The sequence below is a fragment of the Oncorhynchus masou genome, chromosome 12 (genome assembly GCF_036934945.1).
Source record: "Oncorhynchus masou masou isolate Uvic2021 chromosome 12, UVic_Omas_1.1, whole genome shotgun sequence".
Taxonomy (NCBI): domain Eukaryota; kingdom Metazoa; phylum Chordata; class Actinopteri; order Salmoniformes; family Salmonidae; genus Oncorhynchus; species Oncorhynchus masou.
Window position 1 is genome coordinate 58,641,458 of NC_088223.1, and position 21,315 is coordinate 58,662,772.

General features: G+C 45.2%; 1 protein-coding gene across 12 annotated transcripts in view; it reads left to right on the forward strand.

Moving 5' to 3' along the window:
- LOC135550502 (RNA-binding protein Musashi homolog 2-like) overlaps window positions 1-21,315 on the forward strand; it is a 352,748-nt gene that overhangs the window by 304,466 nt on the left and 26,967 nt on the right. For 6 of the 12 annotated variants that reach the window (XM_064981384.1, XM_064981385.1, XM_064981383.1 and 3 more), the window contains exon 11: window positions 16,344-16,460. In XM_064981384.1, the coding sequence (XP_064837456.1) occupies window positions 16,344-16,460 (117 nt within the window). The remainder of the gene's footprint in view (window positions 1-16,343; window positions 16,461-21,315) is intronic. The other 6 variants (XM_064981389.1, XM_064981394.1, XM_064981393.1 and 3 more) reach the window with 1 other exon arrangement.

A 21,315-nucleotide genomic window follows, 5' to 3' on the forward strand; every position in this document is an offset into this window, starting at 1 on the left:
AGATGAAGAGATGGGCAGATGGGGAGATGAGCAGATGGGGAGATGAAGAGATGGGGAGATGAAGAGATGGGCAGATGAAGAGATGGGCAGATGGGGAGATGAAGAGATGAAGAAATGGGCAGTTGAAGAGATAAAGAGATGGGGAGATGAAGAGATAATGAGATGGGGAGATGAAGAGATGAAGAGATGAAGAGATGGGGAGATGAAGAGATGGGGAGATGAAGAGATGGGGAGATGAAGAGATGGGCAGATGGGGAGATGGGGAGATGGGGAGATGAAGAGATGGGCAGATGGGGAGATGGGCAGATGGGGAGATGAAGAGATGGGGAGATGAAGAGATGGGGAGATGAAGAGATGGGCAGATGGGAGATGAAGAGATGAAGAAATGGGCAGTTGAAGAGATAAAGAGATGGGGAGATGAAGAGATAATGAGATGGGGAGATGAAGAGATAATGAGATGGGGAGATGAAGAGATAATGAGATGGGGAGATGAAGAGATGGGCAGATGGGGAGATGAAGAGATGGGGAGAGGAAGTGATGGGCAGATGGGGACATGAAGAGATGGGCAGATGAAGTGATGAGCAGATGGGGAGATGAAGAGATGGGCAGATGAAGAGATGGGTAGATGAAGAGATGGGCAGATGAAGAGATGGGGAGATGAAGAGATGGGCAGATGAAGTGATGAGCAGATGGGGAGATGAAGAGATGGGTAGATGAAGAGATGGGCAGATGGGGAGATGAAGAGATGGGCAGATTTGGAGATGAAGAGTTGGGGAGATGAAGAGATGGGGAGATGAAGAGATGGGGAGATGAAGAGATGGGGAGATGAAGAGATGGGCAGATGAAGAGATGGGCAGATGAAGAGATGGGCAGATGGGGAGATTAGTGTGGCTTGTAAAAGAGCAGGTGCAATTTTTCCTTCCTCCCTCTGATCAGACAGGAGGAAGAGGGCGCTGCGGCAGTGAGAGGTGAAGCATCAGGCAGGGCGATGGTGGAAAGTTAACTTTTCACTCCTAGCTAATCCCCCCTGGCTTTCCCTGTAAAACGATCTTCTACTCCTGCCTCCCCGCTACCACCACACAGCGTATTCCTCTTCCAGGCAGCCCGTCTCTCATAGTCCATGACCTTGATGTAGAACATGCAAGGTGAAAACACATTTTCTCGGTCCTTGTAGCTTCCAGGGATTTGCAGTAATCTCGGTTGCTTGGGAGGTTAAAAATGGATTTTGGCCAGGGGAGTGCAGCTCATTTTGTTTTGAAGCACCCACTGTAAGACAGAGAGGAAGGGGATAGAGTGGAGCTAATTTTGTTTTGAAGCACCCACTGTAAGACCGAGAGGAAGGGGATAGAGTGGAGCTTGGAGAGTGTTGCATATGGCTGCATATAGGCCACTGGCACTCATTTGCCTAATATCTGTGTTGTCTTTGGATACATAAGTGGTTTTATGGTGTCGTTAGTATTGCGCAAGTCATTGAGTTTTTTATTGACGTTTTGTGTCAGTATTTGATTGGATGGACTGGCTTGGTGCAGGTGGCTTTGTGCTGTACGCTGGTATTGACCTCTGTTGTGATTGTGAAGTTTTATTTTAGGCACTGTGATAACTTTAATATGATCAGAAATGAATTTAGAACGGTTTGCTGGCATAGAGGACCTATGGTAATGTAAGGAGCTAATTCTTCACTTATAGTACATCTGTTGGTGGACAGATTATCTGGGGGGTTTTTTCACACACATCTACACTATCACTGAGGTGGTGTGTGTGGAGCAGTTTTGTGGCAGGGTCCTTTTTGTACAGTGTGTTTCCTGGCCTTGTCAACACATCCTGCTGTTTTCACAAATATCAGCCGTGCCAGCTGTTCGGTGGCAGATAAGAGGACTGGAGACCACAGTATGCTACTGTACCGTCCCTCCCCTGCGTATTCTCCAACCCACGTCCCCCTCTCTCCTTCCACCACCTCTACCAACACAGCCAGTCACTCAGCAGCCCAGAGCACTCCCTCATTTCTATGGGACAGAAACAGACATTTGAAAATCAGGAGTGAGCATCTCGCTCTGTGTTACTATAAACTTGCTCCAATCCAGCAGGGAATACAGATCGCCAGAAACCCTCCTGAAACCCTCAATAAAGACATGGGCTAGACCGGAGAGACAGAGGACCAATCTTGACCAGGGGTCAAGGGGTCAGGTGTGAGAGTCTTCCCCACCCTAGCTGCCATGGCGTCACCTCCTCCAACCTGACCCTCATCATCAAAGGTGATACGAGAGGAAATAACATCCGCCTCGTCTTCTTCACTTTCTCTGTTTTATTCGGGCACGCCGAAGCGCTGCGATGTCATTATGGAGATAAGCCATCTGGAAGAAGTGTTTGGGAATGCCAAGCTGGCAACAGTTATTGTGTTCTCCTGCATAGATGTCTCCCCCATTTCAGAGATGATGATTCCTCCGGCTTTCATTTCAGCGATGGCTGCTGTTTGAATCCCTGGTGTGTATTGATGTGTACGTAGACATATACACACACACACATGCTTAAAGATGCTGTGAAAATAGACCAGTCGCCTTCACCCCTTCTTCATGCAAACATAGGCCCGCAACACACACACAAATTACCTTGGTGTACACACACCACATACACAAACACACATTTAAGTTATATACCCCCCCCCACCACCACCACACACACACATCCTGACCCTAGGCCAGTGTTCTCATTAAAAGCAGGCGCTGCGTGGACTTGATATCCTGATGTGTGATGTGGAAAGAGATGGTGGAGGATGGAGGGGGTTAAATGCACATCCATTCTAATGGTACTGATGGGTTGACACCTCGCCATAGCCATCTACTCAGCCGTCCGTTCTTGCCAGCTATTTACAGCATTTGGTTTACTTAGTGTAGATTGTGTGTGGGGGGGCAATTCTCTGTGTGGGTATGGGTATAAGATGAGAGTGGTTATGAACTCTGATCCAGGTGAATAAAGAGAGAGAGAAAGATTGGGGGTCTGTAAAGGGGGGGGGGGGTCTGTTAGCAGACTGCCTGACACCACACTGACTCACAGATTGTCTCTAATTGGTAAGGCTGCTCATTAACCCAATGGACGTGTGGAGGCAGTGGCATTCCACGAGTCACAGGCCTTAAAATAGGGCATGACGAGCGGCATCATCTGCACACTCACACGGCACTTCTCTCCAGCCATGGTTCTGTCATCATTAACTCTGGTGAAACTGGAGGTCTGACGTCAGTCTGCAGTGCGGTGTCACAACTTATGTATCTCTGTGAAGCCCTGCAGGCTGGTCCCAAATCAGCTCCACTACTCTGTGTAGTTATATATAGACCAAGAGCAGGCCCTGCAGCCTGGCCCCAGATCAGCTCCACTGCTCTAACTGTGTCCCTCCTTTCTCTGTAAACACATGCTGCAGTCAGAGCCCAGTGCAGTGTGCTGTTGGCTGTCCTAGCAGGGCTCTGCAGGCTGTGTGTCTATGCGGAGCCACACAGGGTCTAATGGATAAGGCATCTCCAGCCCAGTGTGTGTGTGGGTGGGTTGGGAGGGGAGCCACGGCATCTCTGTACCTGGCTAATGCTCAGTGACATGCTGGCCGTATGGATGGTCCAGCCCTGAGCTGGTGGGAAAAATGAAGCCCCAAAGTCTTAATCCTCAGTGTGAGCTATAGACAGATCAGCAGTGCATCCAGAACGCTACAGCCCACTGTGGAGCTTGATGCCCCAGCGTCTGCTATGGTTAAGATGAGCTGCTGTGACAGAGGCAGACAGAGGAGACAGTGTTGCTGTCAGCCCAGTGTCCTATATTGCAGGGGTTCTCAAAGTGGGGTCTAGGTACTGCAGGGGGTACGTGACCAGATCTCAATATACACTGAGTATACAAAATATTATGCTCTGTCCATGAGATAGACTGACTAGGTGATTCCAGATGAAACCTATTGGTCACTTATTAAATCCACTTCAATCAGTGTAGCTGAAGGCAGGTTAAATAATGATTTTTAAGCATTGAGACCAATGTTCCCTCTAAGCTGCATGCAGGACTGCCTCGCAGAAGAAATATCAGTGCGTGCAGAGAAGCACGAGATTGAACTTTCTAGAGTTTTCCCTGTACTCTACACAGATCGGTGCACCATAACCAATCAGAGCTGCAGTAGGCCTATATGCAAATAGACCATTTCCATGTATGGATCTGTGCCATTCACTTTGAACTGGACTGTGTTTACAGCATGAGTGGTTGTGAGTAGATACACTTGTTTTGAGGTCAAAGCGAGAGCTACATGTAGTGTGCACACTTGTACATTTGGTCTTATCCTTTGCTAGTTATTGAGTTATTAGCCCAGATAATTTGTAGTCAGCAATGGGGTAGTGATTGCTTCCTACAAGAGCACAAAACGTGTGCATTTCTAGGCATCTTTGAGAAGCGAGTCAGGTAAAGAGCTATTTTTTTGTTTTAAAGGGGCAGTGATGTAATTTGAAACATGTTTGACTATGCTAAGTAGCCAATAGGCAGAGGGTAGCATAACTTGTCTGATTCTCTGTAATGATGGTATGGGAATAATGATGCATTTTATTTTGTAAAGTGGTTTCTTGCATCAAAGAACACAACAACATGTTCAGTCACCTCCTTGTCTGAAGGACAAGTGGATAAACAGGTTAATGTCAAGCCCTCCATGTTTTTTCAAAAGTCTCATTGAATGTAGGCCTACATTGAACACTTATCATTGGCAGATACTGTAGGCTGAATGATAGAACAGCTATTTCCAAATGTTATGGAATGCATTTTCGCCATTTTTTATGGTAGGCCTACATTATGATCAAATAGCCACACTAGCCTACCACTGTTAAAATTAACTAAAGGCTTGTATAGAATTTTCACAACGCTGGAAGTTTGCGCTCAGCAGACCTGACATTTTCTCAGCGATTCAATTTTTTTGAGGGGAGCATTGCTTGACACAATTCAGATGGTGAATAGGCAAGACAAAATATTTAAGTACCTTTGAATGGGATATGGTATGTGTCAAGCGCACCAGTAAGTGTCAAGAACTGCAACGCTGCTGGGTTTTCAATGCTCAACAGTTTCCCGTGTTTATCAAGAATGATCAACCACCCCAAAGGACATCCAGACAACTTGACACAACTGTAGGAAGCTTTGGAGTCAACATAGGCCAGCAGCCTTGTAGAGTTCATGACCCGATGAATTGAGGATTTTCTGAGGGCAAAGGGGGTCTGCAACTCAATATTAGGAAGGTGTTCTTAATGTTTTGTGCAATCAATGTGTATATATATATATAAATATATATATATATATATACAGTGGGGCAAAAAAGTATTTAGTCAGCCACCAATTGTGCAAGTTCTCCCACTTAAAAATATGAGAGGCATCTAATTTTCATCATAGGTACACTTCAACTATGACAGGCAAAATGAGAGAAAAAAAATCCAGAAAATCACATTCAAGGATTTTTTTATGAATTTATTTGCAAATTATGGTGGAAAATAAGTATTTGGTCACCTACAAACAAGCAAGAAATCTGTCTCTCACAGACCTGTAACTTCTTCTTTAAGAGGCTCCGCTGTCCTCCACTCGTTACCTGTATTAATGGCAGCTGTTTGAACTTGTTATCAGTATAAAATACACCTGTCCACAACCTCAAACAGTCACACTCCAAACTCCACTATGGCCAAGACCAAAGAGCTGTCAAAATTGTAGACCTGCACCATGCTGGGAAGACTGAATCTGCAATAGGTAAGCAGCTTGGTTTAAAGAAATCAACTGTGGGAGCAATTATTTGGAGATGAAGACATACAAGACCACTGATAATCTCCCTCGATCTGGGGCTCCATGCAAGATCTCACACCGTGGGGTCAAAATGATCACAAAAGAACGGTGAGCAAAAATCCCAGAACCACACGGGGGGACCTAGTGAATGACCTGCAGAGAGCTGGTACCAAAGTAACAAAGCCTACCATCAGTAACACACTACGCCGCCAGGGACTCAAATCCTGCAGTGCCAGACGTGTCCCCCTGCTTAAGCCAGTACATGTCCAGGCCCGTCTGAAGTTTGCTAGAGAGCATTTGGATGATTCAGAAGAAGATTGGGAGAATGTCATATGGTCAGATGAAACCAAAATATAACTTTTTGGTAAAAACTCAACTCGTCGTGTTTGGAGGACAAAGAATGCTGAGTTGCATCCAAAGAACACCATACCTACTGTGAAGCATGGGGGTGGAAACATCATGCTTTGGGGCTGTTTTTCTGCAAAGGGACCAGGACGACTGATCCGTGTAAAGGAAAGAATGAACGGGGCCATGTATCTTGAGATTTTGAGTGAAAACCTCCTTCCATCAGCAAGGGCATTGAAAATGAAACGTGGCTGGGTCTTTCAGCATGACAATGATCCCAAACACACCGCCCAGGCAACGAAGGAGTGGCTTCGTAAGAAGCATTTCAAGGCCCTGGAGTGGCCTAGCCAGTCTCCAGATCTCAACCCCATGGAAAATCTTTGGAGGGAGTTGAAAGTCTGTGTTGCCCAGCAACAGCCGAAAAACATCACTGCTCTAGAGGAGATCTGCATGGAGGAATGGGCCAAAATACCAGCAACTGTGTGTGAAAACCTTGTGAAGACTTACAGAAAACGTTTGACCTCTGTCATTGCCAACAAAGGGTATAAAACAAAGTATTGAGATAAACTTTTGTTATTGACCAAATACTTATTTTCCACCATAATTTGCAAATAAATTCATTAAAAATCCTACAGTGTGATTTTCTGGATTTTTTTTCTCACTCTCTGCCATAGTTGAAGTGTACCTATGATGAACATTACAGGCCTCTCTCATCGTTTTAAGTGGGGGAACTTGCACAATTGGTGGCTGACTAAATACTTTATTTTTACTATTTTTGCCCCAAAACTGAAATAACACATATGGAATCATGTAGTCTTCAAAAAGTTTTTATATATATATATTATATATATTTAGCCACATCCTTTGCCTTAATCACAGCTTTGCACACTCTTACCATTCTCTCAACCAGCTTCATGAGGAATGCTTTTACAACAGTCTTGAAGGAGTTCCCACATATGCTGAGCACTTGTTGGCTGCTTTTCCTTCACTCTGCAGGTCCAACTCATCCCAAACCATCTTATTTGGGTTGAGGTCGGGTGATTGTGGAGGTTAGGTCATCTGATGCAGGACTCCATCACTCTCCTTCTTGGTCAAATAGCCCTTACACAGCCTGGAGGTCTGTTGAATAAACAATGATAATCTCACTGAGCGCAAACCAGATGGGATGGTGTATCGCTGCAGAATGCTGCGGTAGCCATGCTGGTTAAGTGTGTCTTGAATTCTAAATAAGTCACAGACAGTGTCACCAGCAAAGCACCCCACACCATCACACCTCCTCCTCCATGCTTCATGTTGGGAACCACACATGATTATCTGTTCACTTATTTGAGCTGTTCTTGCGATAATATGTACTTGGTCTTTTACCAAATAGGGCTATCTTCTGTATACCCCTCCTACCTTGTCACAACACAACTGATTGGCTCAAACACATTAAGAAATTCCACAAATTAACTTTTAACAAGGCACACCTGTTAATTGAAATGCATTCCAGGTGACTACCTCATGAAGCTGGTTGAGATAACACCAAGAGTGTGCAAAGCTGTCATCAAGGCAAAGGGTGGCTACTTTGAAGACAAAGTTCAGCTAAGGGATATACAATGTAATATTATTCATCTACAATTTATTTTCTTAACCCTGGGCGCCATGGGCCTGGTAGGCTCACAAGGATATTGGTATCCACAGTACTCCACCAATTATCAATTGTTCAGCTCCAATACTTCTTGTATTCACAAAATCATATATATTTTGAACATAAATACAATTTAATTTAAAGTAACTATCCAGTGAAAATCTCACTTTTAATGGTTCATGTTCTGTAAACTCATACCCAAATAATGTTGTTGACTCGTCATATACTCGTATTTGTGGCCAAAGCATGAATAAAGAATCGAAACAAAAAACTAAAATGTGTATCTCTTACAGAATGCTTGTAACTCGCATGAAGATTTCTAAATCAAATCAAATCAAATGTATTTATATAGCCCTTCGTACATCAGCTGATATCTCAAAGAGCTGTACAGAAACCCAGCCTAAAACCCCAAACAGCAAGCAATGCAGGTGTAGAAGCACGGTGGCTAGGAAAAACTCCCTAGAAAGGCCAAAACCTAGGAAGAAACCGAGAGAGGAACCAGGCTATGTGGGGTGGCCAGTCCTCTTGTGGCTGTGCCGGGTGGAGATTATAACAGAACATGGCCAAGATGTTCAAATGTTGATAAATGACCAGCATGGTCCAATAATAATAAGGCAGAACAGTTGAAACTGGAGCAGCAGCACGGCCAGGTGGACTTGGGACAGCAAGGAGTCATCATGTCAGGTAGTCCTGAGGCATGGTCCTAGGGCTCAGGTCCTCCGAGAGAGAGAAAGAAAGAGAGAATAAGAGAGAGCACACTTAAATTCACACAGGACACCGAATAGGACAGGAGAAGTACTCCAGATATAACAAACTGACCCTAGCCCCCGACACATAAACTACTGCAGCATAAATACTGGAGGCTGAGACAGGAGGGGTCAGGAGACACTGTGGCCACATCCGATGACACCCCCGGACAGGGCCAAACAGGAAGGATATAACACCACCCACTTTGCTAAAGCACAGCCCCCACAAAACTAGAGAGATATCTTCAACCACCAACTTACAATCCTGAGACAAGGCTGAGTACAGCCCACAAAGATCTCCGCCACGGCACAACACAAGGGGGGGGGGGCACCAACCCAACTCTAATGACCATTATATTCCCACACCATTCTCTTCTTGGAGTAAGCCCACACAATTCCAACACAGAAAAGCTGCTTTTTAACATTCTTAATTGCCATTTTTTGGAAGGCAAAATATTTTACTTATATTGTAATGAATTTATGTCATATTTTGAAGAAATCTTGAAACACTGGACAGTTACTTTAAGCTTTAAAACGGCAAGTTTTTCAATTTGCCTCATGGCAAAATGTGTAGAATTGTAGGAAATTAGCTTGAAAACTACAACATTTTCTCTCCAATGCCAAGCAGCGTCCTTTAAAATGTTCCTTCCTAGGGTCCAAGACTTGGTTTGTCCGGCCATGCACTGCAAGTCATGGTAAAACTCCTTTTTTTTTAATGTCATCTCACTCGAGTTGTGTTCTGATTATGAGGGTGCCCCTGATGAATTTGCTAACACAAAAGGGGTCCACAGGCCCCAAAACATTTGAGAACCCCTGCTCTATTGAGCTACCAGACTGGAACAGAACCTCCTCTGCTCTGCCTCTGGCTCCGGACCTACAGGAGAGTAGAAGAGGAGAAGAGAGCAATATGTTGATGTTATGAGACTGAAGAGGCTCTTCTTCTTTCTTCTTGAGGCCAAACACCCACCAGGGTTCCAAAATCAGCAAGTGCCCTCCTCCAGCCTCCTTTCCTTTATTCTTACCTCTCCTCTCTTCTATCCTCTGGACAGTACTAATGGTTCTCCAGTCCTCTATAGCCTCTTCCCCCAGCGCATGGCTCAGCAGCTACACTCACTCATTAATACAACACAATCCCTCCCCACACTGGGCCTCCATTTTGACTCATACATTGTTTATGACTTCCTCAATCAGTGGCAGGTCGTATAGCAGAATTGCTGTATAACTCACTGAATGCTCGGAGCCTGACTCTGCCAAGTACAACCAATGTATTACTCTCACATTATTGAGAGAACTGTTTCGCCTTGTATTGAATGGCAGTAAAGGTGTAATTGTGTACCATAAAACATGGTTTAAGCAGTGGCGACAGTGATGAGTGTGTAGTATGCCTGCTACACACTAGCATGCACACACACGCACTGCTCCTGTCCCGTAGAAATATACACCCCTCAGCTAGGGGATTAATCTGAGCTCTGAGTTTCGTTGATGACCTGACACTTTAAGCTACTCTCTTTCATCTTAGCATACCTCAGTTTGTTCCCCTTGTCTAAGTTTGTTCCTCCTTGGTGTATGGAGAGGACCATTATTAATGCACAACAAATTAAAGCTGTTTACTTGGGTGTTAATGACAGGGGGCCTACTGTAGGTGGCCTAGCCTAATTAATATCAACGCCCCAGGTCCCAGGGGAACCACACTGGCATCTTGTTAGGAGGGCGGTGTCCAGTAGACACAAATACACACATACACATACACACACACACACACACACACACACACACACACACGCACACATTTGTTTTACTATCCTTGTGGGGACCAAACAATTGATTCCCATTGAAAATGATATATTACCCTAACCCTAAATCTTACCCTAACCCTTAACCTAACCCTAAATGTAGCACTAAGCATAACCCCTAAGTCTAAAATAGCCTTTTCCCTTGTGGGGACTGGCAAAATGTCCCCACTTGTTTTACTGTCCTTGGGATGACTTCTGGTCCCCACAAGGATAGTAAAAAAAAACACACTCTGCACTTGGCTCTTTGATTCAACAGGATCCCACAGGCTTAAAACTGTCATGTTTTAAGACCTGCTTCTAGATCAGATTGGGATGTTACACCGACACAGAGTTCCAGATAAAGACCCAGCTGTGTGTCCTGGCCGGGTCTCTACTAACTCTAGATCAGAGACCAGCATAAAATTGATGAGCGGGAGGCACGACCATGTCCATCATGACTATGTAAATCATGACCATGCCAGGTTTATGGTATTACATGTATATAACCTGAAAACTACTGAGGCTGGACATCTCCATACTCCTGATTCTCTCTCAACTCTGCAGCAGATTGCCTCGGCGCTCCATGAGCTGTGTCTGTGCTGAGGATTATTTATTTTGTTAGACAAAATGTTCTGACTGCTCCAGTGCACTCCAACACCGTTGGTATAATCGGTCTGAAAGTCTTTGAAAGTTAAATGGTACGTGTGAACATCTCTCTCAGGATCCAAGTAAGTCACCCTCATAAACTATAGACACTATAAGACGCGATGACAAAGTAATATAGGGCAGGGGTCGTTTATCATTCCCTCACCATATAGTAGCTGTATGAAACGCAGAAACGTGGCTCATGTGCTGCTGCTGGGTAGACGTGTGCGTGTTTACAGAGGTGTGACCGCTAGTATTTGCTGGACCAACGTTTGTAATGGTTGAAGTGTTACAGTGTTGTGGCTGTTGTGGCATTAAATATATTGCTTCATTGTAGTTCATGAGGAAATTCACCTTTCCTCCTCAACTACAGTAGCTAGCTGTTCCTTCTGTCTTCTGCTCTATGGAGGAGGAGATAGGGCAGGGAGCATCAACTACGGGCCTATTTTTTTCTTGAGTGGATGGTCAGGGGGATGGAACGTAATTGCAAATCATTTGTAGACTGCAAATTGACCGCAACAAGCCCAAACAGATATGATGTTTGACTGGTTAGTGTTACTCATTGTGTATTTATTATTACTTTTATTATTAGGGGATTTTACTTTTCTATTATTTATCTGTTTTCTTTCTCTCTGCGTTGTTGGGAAGAATACACATTTATTTCATTTCAAACATCATTTCAAACCTTTTGTATATGATCACATACAGTATATCTCTCTTATTATGCGTGGGATTACCTTAGAACCGATTTCCAAAATTAAAATAACTTGGAGTTGATTTGCTGGTGTTTTTACAGTCTTTTTATGTCCAACAATAAAAATAAAAAAAACTCTGGGGGCCAAATAAAATCACCCGCGGGTCTTCAGTTGGGCAACCCCGATATAGGGATTTGGGATCTTTCCAAATCTCTTCGCTTCCTGTAATTACCAGCATAAATCCAGGCTTTTCTGGGCTCTGGGCTTTCTCCCTATTTCTATAAATGACTTTCCCTCTCCCAAATCAAAACCCATGAAGTCCTTATAACAACGGATCAGTGTACCAAACAGTTTCATTCCAAACTAAATCCTTTGGCCTTCATTGACACAGAAAGAGACACTGTTCACACTAGCAGACAGACACACATGTGTTCTCAAATACATACTCACACACATCCACAAGGATGAACGCACACACACACACACGCACATATCCACAAGGATGAACGCACACATACACCAATCCATTGACCGCATGCAGACACAAACACACACACACAACTACTCTAGCCGACATGAATAGACAACCCAGTCTTTTAAACCCAGTCTCTCCAGTGCATGCTCGCAGACACACATGCTCAAACATTGTGAGTATTAATTTCACTTATACGAAGGAGAACTTGCTGTGTGGTTGTTTTCATTGATTCAGGAGAGATGAGCACCTACTGCATGTGTGGCAGGTCATGTAAACGCCACCTGGTTCTCTCCAGCTCATCTGTAGCTTGTCTGTGATACGGCTGGCAAACAGCCTTTTCCAAAACAACAAAAGATGAGACTTTGTGCTGAGGTATGACAACAATTGGCCTCTTCTCAGTCTGGAGATGAAAAGATGGCATCTGTTTCCTTCCCTCTTGTTTGTCGTTTTTTATTTTTGCCATTTCTTTTTTCAAATGTGCATGTAAAAGTGAATGTCGGGAGGACTGACCCCCTCCCATTTCCCCCTCCCACCTTCCCCATCCTCTCCTCAGGGCAGCCACAGTGAGGCTGCCTCTCTCAGAGCTCCATGTCTTCTCCTGTGGGCCATGACTGTGTTTACAGACATACTGTATCCCCTCTGGAGTTGGCTCACCCCCCCCATACAGAGAACTTTATGTTCCCCTCACAGACAGGCAGGCGGACGGGCGGACGGACGGACGGACGGACGTGCCTGGGGCCAGGAGTGTAAGGAGAGTTCACTTATATTGGAAGGGTAAACAGAAGAGTGAATAATATGACTATGTCAAAATAAAGCAGCTACATTCTCCAGCTCTTGCTATGCCCTGTGGATTGTTATAAAAGCATTGTATATTTCAAAATATAGTTGTTGAGTGCTAAGCAGAGCAGGGAATTGGTGGTGCATTGTCATTGCTAGGTGAGCTGCAGCAGAGCAGAGCAGAAGCCGATGTTGGTCTACAGCCGAGTACAATACAGAGGACACTGACACGGCTGTGACCTTACTGTGTGGCGCTCGCTGCATCAGTCTATCGCCGTAGTGATAGCGTCATAGTGACGTGCCACACTGGGTTCTGGGAAAAGGGGGCCGGACACAGAGATAAAGCCAGTGGGGGACATGGAGCAGGAGAGAGGTATAAAATGTTGGCATGGATAGAGTTTCACGGAACGGTGAGAAACGAGCAGAGTTAGTGAGATGGATTAGGTATAGATGAGTGTAAGGTTTGACGGGATGACAGATTGGAGTGAAAAACAGTGGTAGTTTCATAGAGAGAGAACGGGAGATAGATGGAGGACAGAGGTGAGCGTAATGGCGTCACACAGCTGCAGGGGGTCAGGATGGTTATATATAGAGGACAGACTGATGTATTGTGGAGAGAGCTGGGACGAGATTGCTGTCACTGTGAACGATCTCCCTCAAAGGAAGTGAGGAGAAATCCATGTTTTGCTGTTTCTCTTAATCTCTTTGTATAAGAAAGAGGAAAGTATTACCGGACGTCAATGACAGCTTTGTGGTTATGAATAGATGACATACCTCATGTTGTTTTGAATTAGGTGGAGACAAAAAGTCTCAAAGAGAGGAAGTGTATACTGCAGTGCTGCTGTGAGTCTAATCAGTGCTTCTTTCTCTCTCTCTCTGCTGTTGAAGTGGAGCAAATGCCTGTGCTTTCAGCCGAAGAGGGGTGGAGGAGAGGAGAGAGCGCTGAGGACAGGTCCCCAGAGGCCCCCTCGGGCCCCCACTCCATAAACAGATGTGTCCTTGTCCCCAGTCTCCACCAAGAGAGCGCAGCCACTGAAGTGGCCAAATAATAGTGACAAATTTAAAGCTAAATATTGTCTTTATCTCGTCAGTATTAAAAGGGCCATGAAATTGATTTAATGCGGCAGCGCCTCTCTTGGGCGGCTTCTTACCGCCTGAACACAAAACAATGAGCCGCAGCGATCTATTAATTAACCCACCTAATCCTGCAAAGTTAATCTGTCTCCACAACTTTGCTTGCCACTAACTTTGAATCCACAGGGTCTACTGGGGGCGTCGTGACAATGGCAGGGAGGGGAAGATACAGTACTTAGAAGAGAGAGAGAGAGAAACGAGCGTTGACTCCAGCAGAGGGCTCTTCTGCAAGCAACAGCGGGGCTGGCGTTTGTAGCGAGGAAGGGGTTCGTGACCGTCATTAGCATAGCATTCGAGCTGATTTGTGTTTTTCTGAAGAGATTAAATGAAAGGTGTGGAATATCAGAAGGGCTGTTTGAATCAGGGCCGTCTTAGACTTGTGAAGAATGGGGACTGATTGTGAAATGCTTCCTGTCGGTCGGTCTGTATGTCTGTCTGTCTCTGAGCTCTCACCTCTCTCTCACCTCTCTGAGCTGTGAGATGTTTTTCTGGGAATGGCAGCTCCTTGCTTCTCACCCACCTTACGGTCCCAGCACAACGGCACCTCACACCAGCGCTCTTGCTCACGCTCACATTGTGTCTGCAGAGGTGTGAATTACCTCATTCTCAGCAGGGCACGGAAAACCAATGTGTTTTTCTCCTCCGCTGCGGTTCCTCTGACCCTGCCCTCTTGCCTCCTCTAAACTGCCCCTTGCCTGCCCCTCATCAGTCTTTGTGTGAGCCCCTCTGGGCAGAACTGTAGGGGGACTCTGGCCCAGACAATAGGTCACACCTTGGTGGTCTTCTCACCTCGACGGCATCAGAGAAACATTCTCAACTTCCTCCAGAGAGGACTCAACACTTCCCCTGTGTGTCTGTCTGGCTGCTAGTCAGCCCAACACACACGGAACACAACCCACAGAGAACACGGAACATATCACACACAATCCAAAACAGAACACACACACAGAACACTTTCTGCTTTGAAAAGATCAAGACCACATCTATCTGGCTGTCTGGCTGGCTGGCGGAATTCTGAGATTGAATTTTCTCATTAACAGTTCCTGTCAGGATAATGTGGGCTGTTCGATTATGCAGAAGGGTATTAGGGCCAGAGTGAAGAGTCAGGCTAGTCGTCAGGCCTAATGACATGCCATTCCTCTGTGTGAGAGAGGGAGGGGAGGGGAGAGGAGAGAAGATAGGGGCTGCCGTCTCTGGTGTCAGGCGCTGGGCATGGACGAGTCTCTGTCAGCCAGGGATGGGTGTGTTCATTAGAGAGAGACTGCACTGTAATTACATCGATGCTGTAATAGAGGCATAGACACACAGGCTCAATGTGTTGCTTTAATTGCACAATGTAATGATCCTGGTATTAGTTAAAATGTTAGAGCACTGCACCATTTTACTGAGTAAAGAGCTAGCGGTCCTACTCTGCTAAATACTGTTCAGAGCATATTTGAACACCATATTAAGAGATTAACAGATTGGCTCCGAAAATCTAAGAATAACGAGAAATTGTAATTTTCTTGCAATGAGTATTGAGTGAATATGAACATGACCATGAGGAGGAGAAGAGTTTCCGACCCCCACAAAATGTCAAACTCCAATTTGAGCGCCTGAAAACAGAAATATTTTTGATGCATTCAGTTTTGCATTCAAATCGCCAAAACTGGTCCATAGCAACTGGTAACTGCTGCCAGATGAAAATACACCACAGTGGCAGATCTCCCAGAGAGCAACGCTGTAAAGCTCTAAAGAAGCTGGTCTCTCCCCAGAGTAAAGCCGTTGACATCCCCCCCCCCCTACCCCCAGCCAAGAGAGTCCCCCACGCTAAATGGAAATATGGCAGTATGGCACAGAGAGCCTCCACCAAGCAGTGCCCATTAGCTGCTGCTAACTCAATTAAGAGGCATGAAAAACTGAGTACGATCAAAACGATAGTGAGCGTGTCAAGGCGTCCTAAGTATTTAATTTGAGTAAATGATTGTGCCACTCCCCCCCCCCCCACACACACACACACACACTGACAATTGGGTGAGTGAAGGCTCAGCGTGGAAGAGAGGACCTCCCGCCTACCCAAACCTCTCAGTGATTGCATATATATGTGTGTGTGTGTGTGTGTGTGTGCACATACATGCGCGTATATCTATGTGTGCCTGCCTATGCATTCATGTTCACAAATGTATCTCCCCTCTCTCTCTGTCCCTCTCTCCCTCTCTCTGGGTGTAAATAGGAGGGCTGTGTAAGTCAGATCCCAAAGCGTATTGATAGCACACTAGAACACTGTGGTGATCTCCAGTGGAGCGGCCTCTGGGTCCTACTAGCTAGGTCTGGGATGATAGTGAGTGACGTTTGTCCTCTGTGTACCCACAGGCTTCCCGGCGACGGCGTACGGACCGGTGGCGGCGGCGGTGGCGGCGGCGCGTGGCTCAGGTAGGGGGGCCCGTGGAAGAGGCGGCTACATGGCGTACCCACAGAACGCAGGGCCAGGTAAACTCTGCTCTGTCCGTGTTCTGTGTGGCTGCTGCTCCCTCCAGCTTCTCTCGCTGCTCTGCTTCTCCTTAGCACACTCATAGAAACATGTATAATGTAGTCCACACACACTGGAGCCCTAAATACTTAAATGAAGTGCACAGGCAGACATTTTATTCTCCAATCCTAAAACTGACTAAGAATGACTCACAAAAATAATTGGGTGTCAAGCACATAAAGTAGCTCGATCGATTTCGAACACATTTTGACTTGTGTTATTCTTCGTTGGCAATGTGCTGCGATAGGTCTGCTCTAGCCCTCAGTGACTAACACTGCTTCTCCAACCAAAGAACCTGGAGACATCCACTCACTATAAACACACACAGCACTGATTGATTAGCTAACACTGTACACATGTGTGTGCAGAGCGACTTGAACCAATAATCTGAAGCACCAGACTTGCAAGTTTCTCCCTGTTTCTCACTCGTCATTGATTCGCCAGTCAGCTTCATTAACATATCTGGCTCTGTCCTCCTCAATAACACTAAAGCAATCAATAGCAGTGAATAACAACCTAGGTGTCGGAAATTGACAAGCAGCATCCAAGCTCTAGGGAAGAATGGCTTTCTTAATCAGACTCAGGTCGTCTCTCTCCAAGTGCTACTGTACCTACCATAGTACTATACTATGTCATGTGCCTTCAGAATGTATTCATACCCCTTGACTTATTCCACATTCCATACTTTCTGAACGCACTTTTTTTATATATATATATATATATATACATATATATATATATATATATATATATATATATATATATATATATATATATATATATATATATATATATATATATATATATATATATATATATATATATATACATATATATAGTGGGGCAAAAAAGTATTTAGTCAGCCACCAATTGTGCAAGTTCTCCCACTTAAAAAGATGAGGCCTGTAATTTTCATCCTAGGTTCACTTCAACTATGACAGACAATATGAGAAAAACAAATCCAGAAAATCACATTGTAGGATTGTTAATGAATTTATTTGCAAATTATGGCGGAAAATAAGTATTTGGTCAATAACAAAAGTTTATCTCAATACTTTGTTATATACCCTTTGTTGGCAATGACAGCAGTTTTGGGGCTGCTGATGGGCAACACGGACTTTCAACTCCCTCCAAAGATTTTCTGTGGGGTTGAGATCTGGAGACTGGCTAGGCCACTCTAGGACCTTGAAATTCTTCTTACGAAGCCACTCCTTCGTTGCCCGACGGTGTGTTTGGGATCATTGTCATGCTGAAAGACCCAGCCACGTTTCATATTCAATGCCCTTGTTGATGGAAGGAGGTTTTCACTCAAAATCTCACGATACATGGCCCCATTCATTCTTTCCTTTACACTGATCAGTCGTCCTGGTCCCTTTGCAGAAAAACAGCCCCAAAGCATGATGTTTCCACCCCCATGCTTCACAGTAGGTATGGTGTTCTTTGGATGCAACTCAGCATTCTTTGTCCTCCAAACACAACCAGTTGAGTTTTTACCAAAAAGTTATATTTTGGTTTCATCTGACCATATGACATTCTCCTAATCTTCTTCTGGATCATCCAAATGCTCTCTAGCAAACTTCAGACGGGCCTGGACATGTACTGGCTTAAGCAGGGGGACACGTCTGGCACTGCAGGATTTGAGTCCCTGGCGGCGTAGTGTGTTACTGATGGTAGGCTTTGTTACTTTGGTCCCAGCTCCCTGCAGGTCATTCACTAGGTCCCCCCATGTGGTTCTGGGATTTTTGCTCACTGTTCTTGTGATCATTTTGACCCCACGGGGTGAGATCTTGCGTGGAGCCCCAGATCGAGGGAGATTATCAGTGGTCTTGTATGTCTTCCATTTCCTAATAATTGCTCCCACACTCTCTTCAAACCGAGCTGCTTACCTATTGCAGATGCAGTCTTCCCAGCCTGGTGCAGGTTTACAATTTTGTTTCTGGTGTCCTTTGACAGCTCTTTGGTCTTGGCCATAGTGGAGTTTGGAGTGTGACTGTTTGAGGTTGTGGACAGGTATCTTTTATACTGATAACAAGTTCAAACAGGTGCTATTAATACAGGTAACAAGTGGAGGACAGAGGAGCCTCTTAAAGAAGAAGTTACAGGTCTGTAAGAGCCAGAAATCATGCTTGTTTGTAGGTGACCAAATACTTATTTTCCACCACAATTTGCAAATAAATTCATTAAACAAATTCTCATTTTTGTCTGTCATAGTTGAAGTGTACCTATGATGAAAATGACAGGCCTCTCTCATCTTTTTAAGTGGGAGAACTTGCACAATTAGTGGCTGACTAAATACTTTTTTGCCCCACTTTATATGCTCCTGCGGTATGATCATGTGAATGTAAGCTTCAATGTCCTGATGGAAACTGTTTGGAAATATGACCCATCACACACACACACACACATGCACACACACACACACACACACACACACACACACACACACACACACACACACATACACACACACCCTGCCCGTCTTCCTCTTCTCTTTTGAGCTGCATTCACTTCAGCGCAGGCAACACAGGAAGCCAATCAGATGTTCTGTCTCTCCAATCAGGCCTCTTGATCTTGCGTTTTCAAAACAAACAATCTGCCAAACAATGGAGCTCAACGCCATTCACTGAGAGTTAAAAAGGGATGTGATTTGCTGATGATTCCTTGGAGAGGATGAGACAGGGGCACATCTTGTACAGTTGTCAGATCCTGACAACTCTGTGTTGCCTGATAGTGCTGGTAGATGATGTATGGGGGTAGAGTGATGGTGACCTCACAGGTCTCCTGTAGTCTAGGTAATGAGGAGCCATAGGAGGCTCTCTCAGCTCTGATGTTTGAGCCTCCATAGTTTACTGCACACACACACACACACACACACACACACACACACACACACAGGGTTGATAAACAGGGTCGAGCGCTGAGGAAGACGAAGCGTGTTTAAATGTGACCTTCCTCTCAGCTAATCTCCCGCTCGTCTCCTCTCCGTTGTGTGGCGCCGTGCCGGGGTGAACGGGTGCATCTCGTTACCTCCCCGCCGCGCTCATATTTACCCACACGCTTATCATCCCACAGAGCGAGCAAGCCTTAAACCCTCGTCTCTGTCTTCCCCTCGCCACGTGGTTGGCTGCTCACCGGTGTGCCTGCCTGCTCCGCAGAGAGCCAAGGGTAAATGAAAGACAGTCCCCAACACTGGGTTCTGTCACCCTCCTCTCTGGCTCTGACAGCCCACGGCTTAATGTCACCGGTCAGATCGACACCATGCTCACATGGCCTCCCTCTCTATGACAGTGCTGCTGCTGCTGCTGCTGATGGAAGGTATTTTTAAGTCCTCCGAGGGGCTCTTTACTCTCTGGGTAAAGCAGTCCCAAGGACTGGCCTTGCCTTGCCATCACGCCATAACAACTTAGCCCTGAATGACAAGAATGGAATCTGAATGTTATGCCAAGTGTCCCTTCCCGATGTTTGTCCTTCTGTGGATGTATGATAGATGATGAGCCTGTATTACTGAGGTCATATGTGAAAATGTATGTTCTGAATAGGTATAGCTGTTTGACAGAAACTGATGGATAACATTTCATTGATGAGTTATTGCTATGTTAGTTTGTTTTCTGGGATATAATCAGCAGAGTTGATCAGTGAGTATGTTAACACGCACTCTAATCATTTGATAGGAAACGGATTAGGGCAGTAGGCTGAGTATGGCAATAGTCATATATAAACATCTTACTCTGCTTACCCTGAGCGGCGATCATCATCGCAGTAAGCATATGGCAATTAAAACACCCGGTTTTCTGAGCAAATCTTTCAGATGATTAGGACGTGTAAACACGTTAATGGGAGGTCCAGCGGTGTGTTTGGTCTGCGCGTGTGCCAGCACCAGCCGCGCCAGCCTATGAAAGTGTACGTCTTAGAAAGAGTTTTCACACAGAAACACACCAACTCAGAATCAAATAGTCTTCGCCAACAAACACAAAAAAACATGGTTGCTCTTCTTGCAAAGCTTGTCAATGTTTTAATCAAACTATTCTATTAATCTGACGATCCACAACAATCGTATTGGTGTGTGCATGTAACCATACTCACTGAGAAGACAATAGGGGTTGTTATTGATGGACTCTGTGGCCCTGTCATTCCCATGGACAAAGTTGATTGATCAGTAAGTCACAGTAAAGTCTAGTGCGCTCTGACCTGAACTTTTTGGGCTCTAACAATGAGATCACCCATTACATTGAGATCACTGGATCTAGGGGCAGCAAGTAGCCTCGCGGTTAGACCGTTGGTTGCTGGATCGAATCCGAAATGGTTGCTGGATCGAATCCCCGAGCTGACAAGGTAAAGAATGTCGTTCTGCCCCTAAACAAGGCAGTTAACCCACTGTTCCCTGGTAGACTGTCATTCTAAATAAGAATTTGTTCTTAACTGACTTGCCTAGTTAAATAAAGGTCACATGTCTCCTCTTTGATCCTCCAACAGAGGGAGATCACCCATCAAAGGGCTGTCTTTTAGAGGCAACATCATCACTTTGGACTGTAGGTGTGCGCGTTGAACCTTGGAGTTTTGCTAACAGTATTCAGAGCCAGATTTCCACAGCCCCATAACTCTGCCTTACAGAGACGGCATACTAAGAACAAACTCTGTAGCTACAGGTGCCTTTGAATGGGGAGTGGCAGCATAGCTCCATGCGCTAAAGGAATAAATGAAATTTGACCAACACAACAGAAACGCCATGCATATCCATGGCGGGACTCAGAATCTCCTCATTTCCACACATCAAAATGTGCCTGTTTATATGTGTATTTCCCACTATGTTGAGGT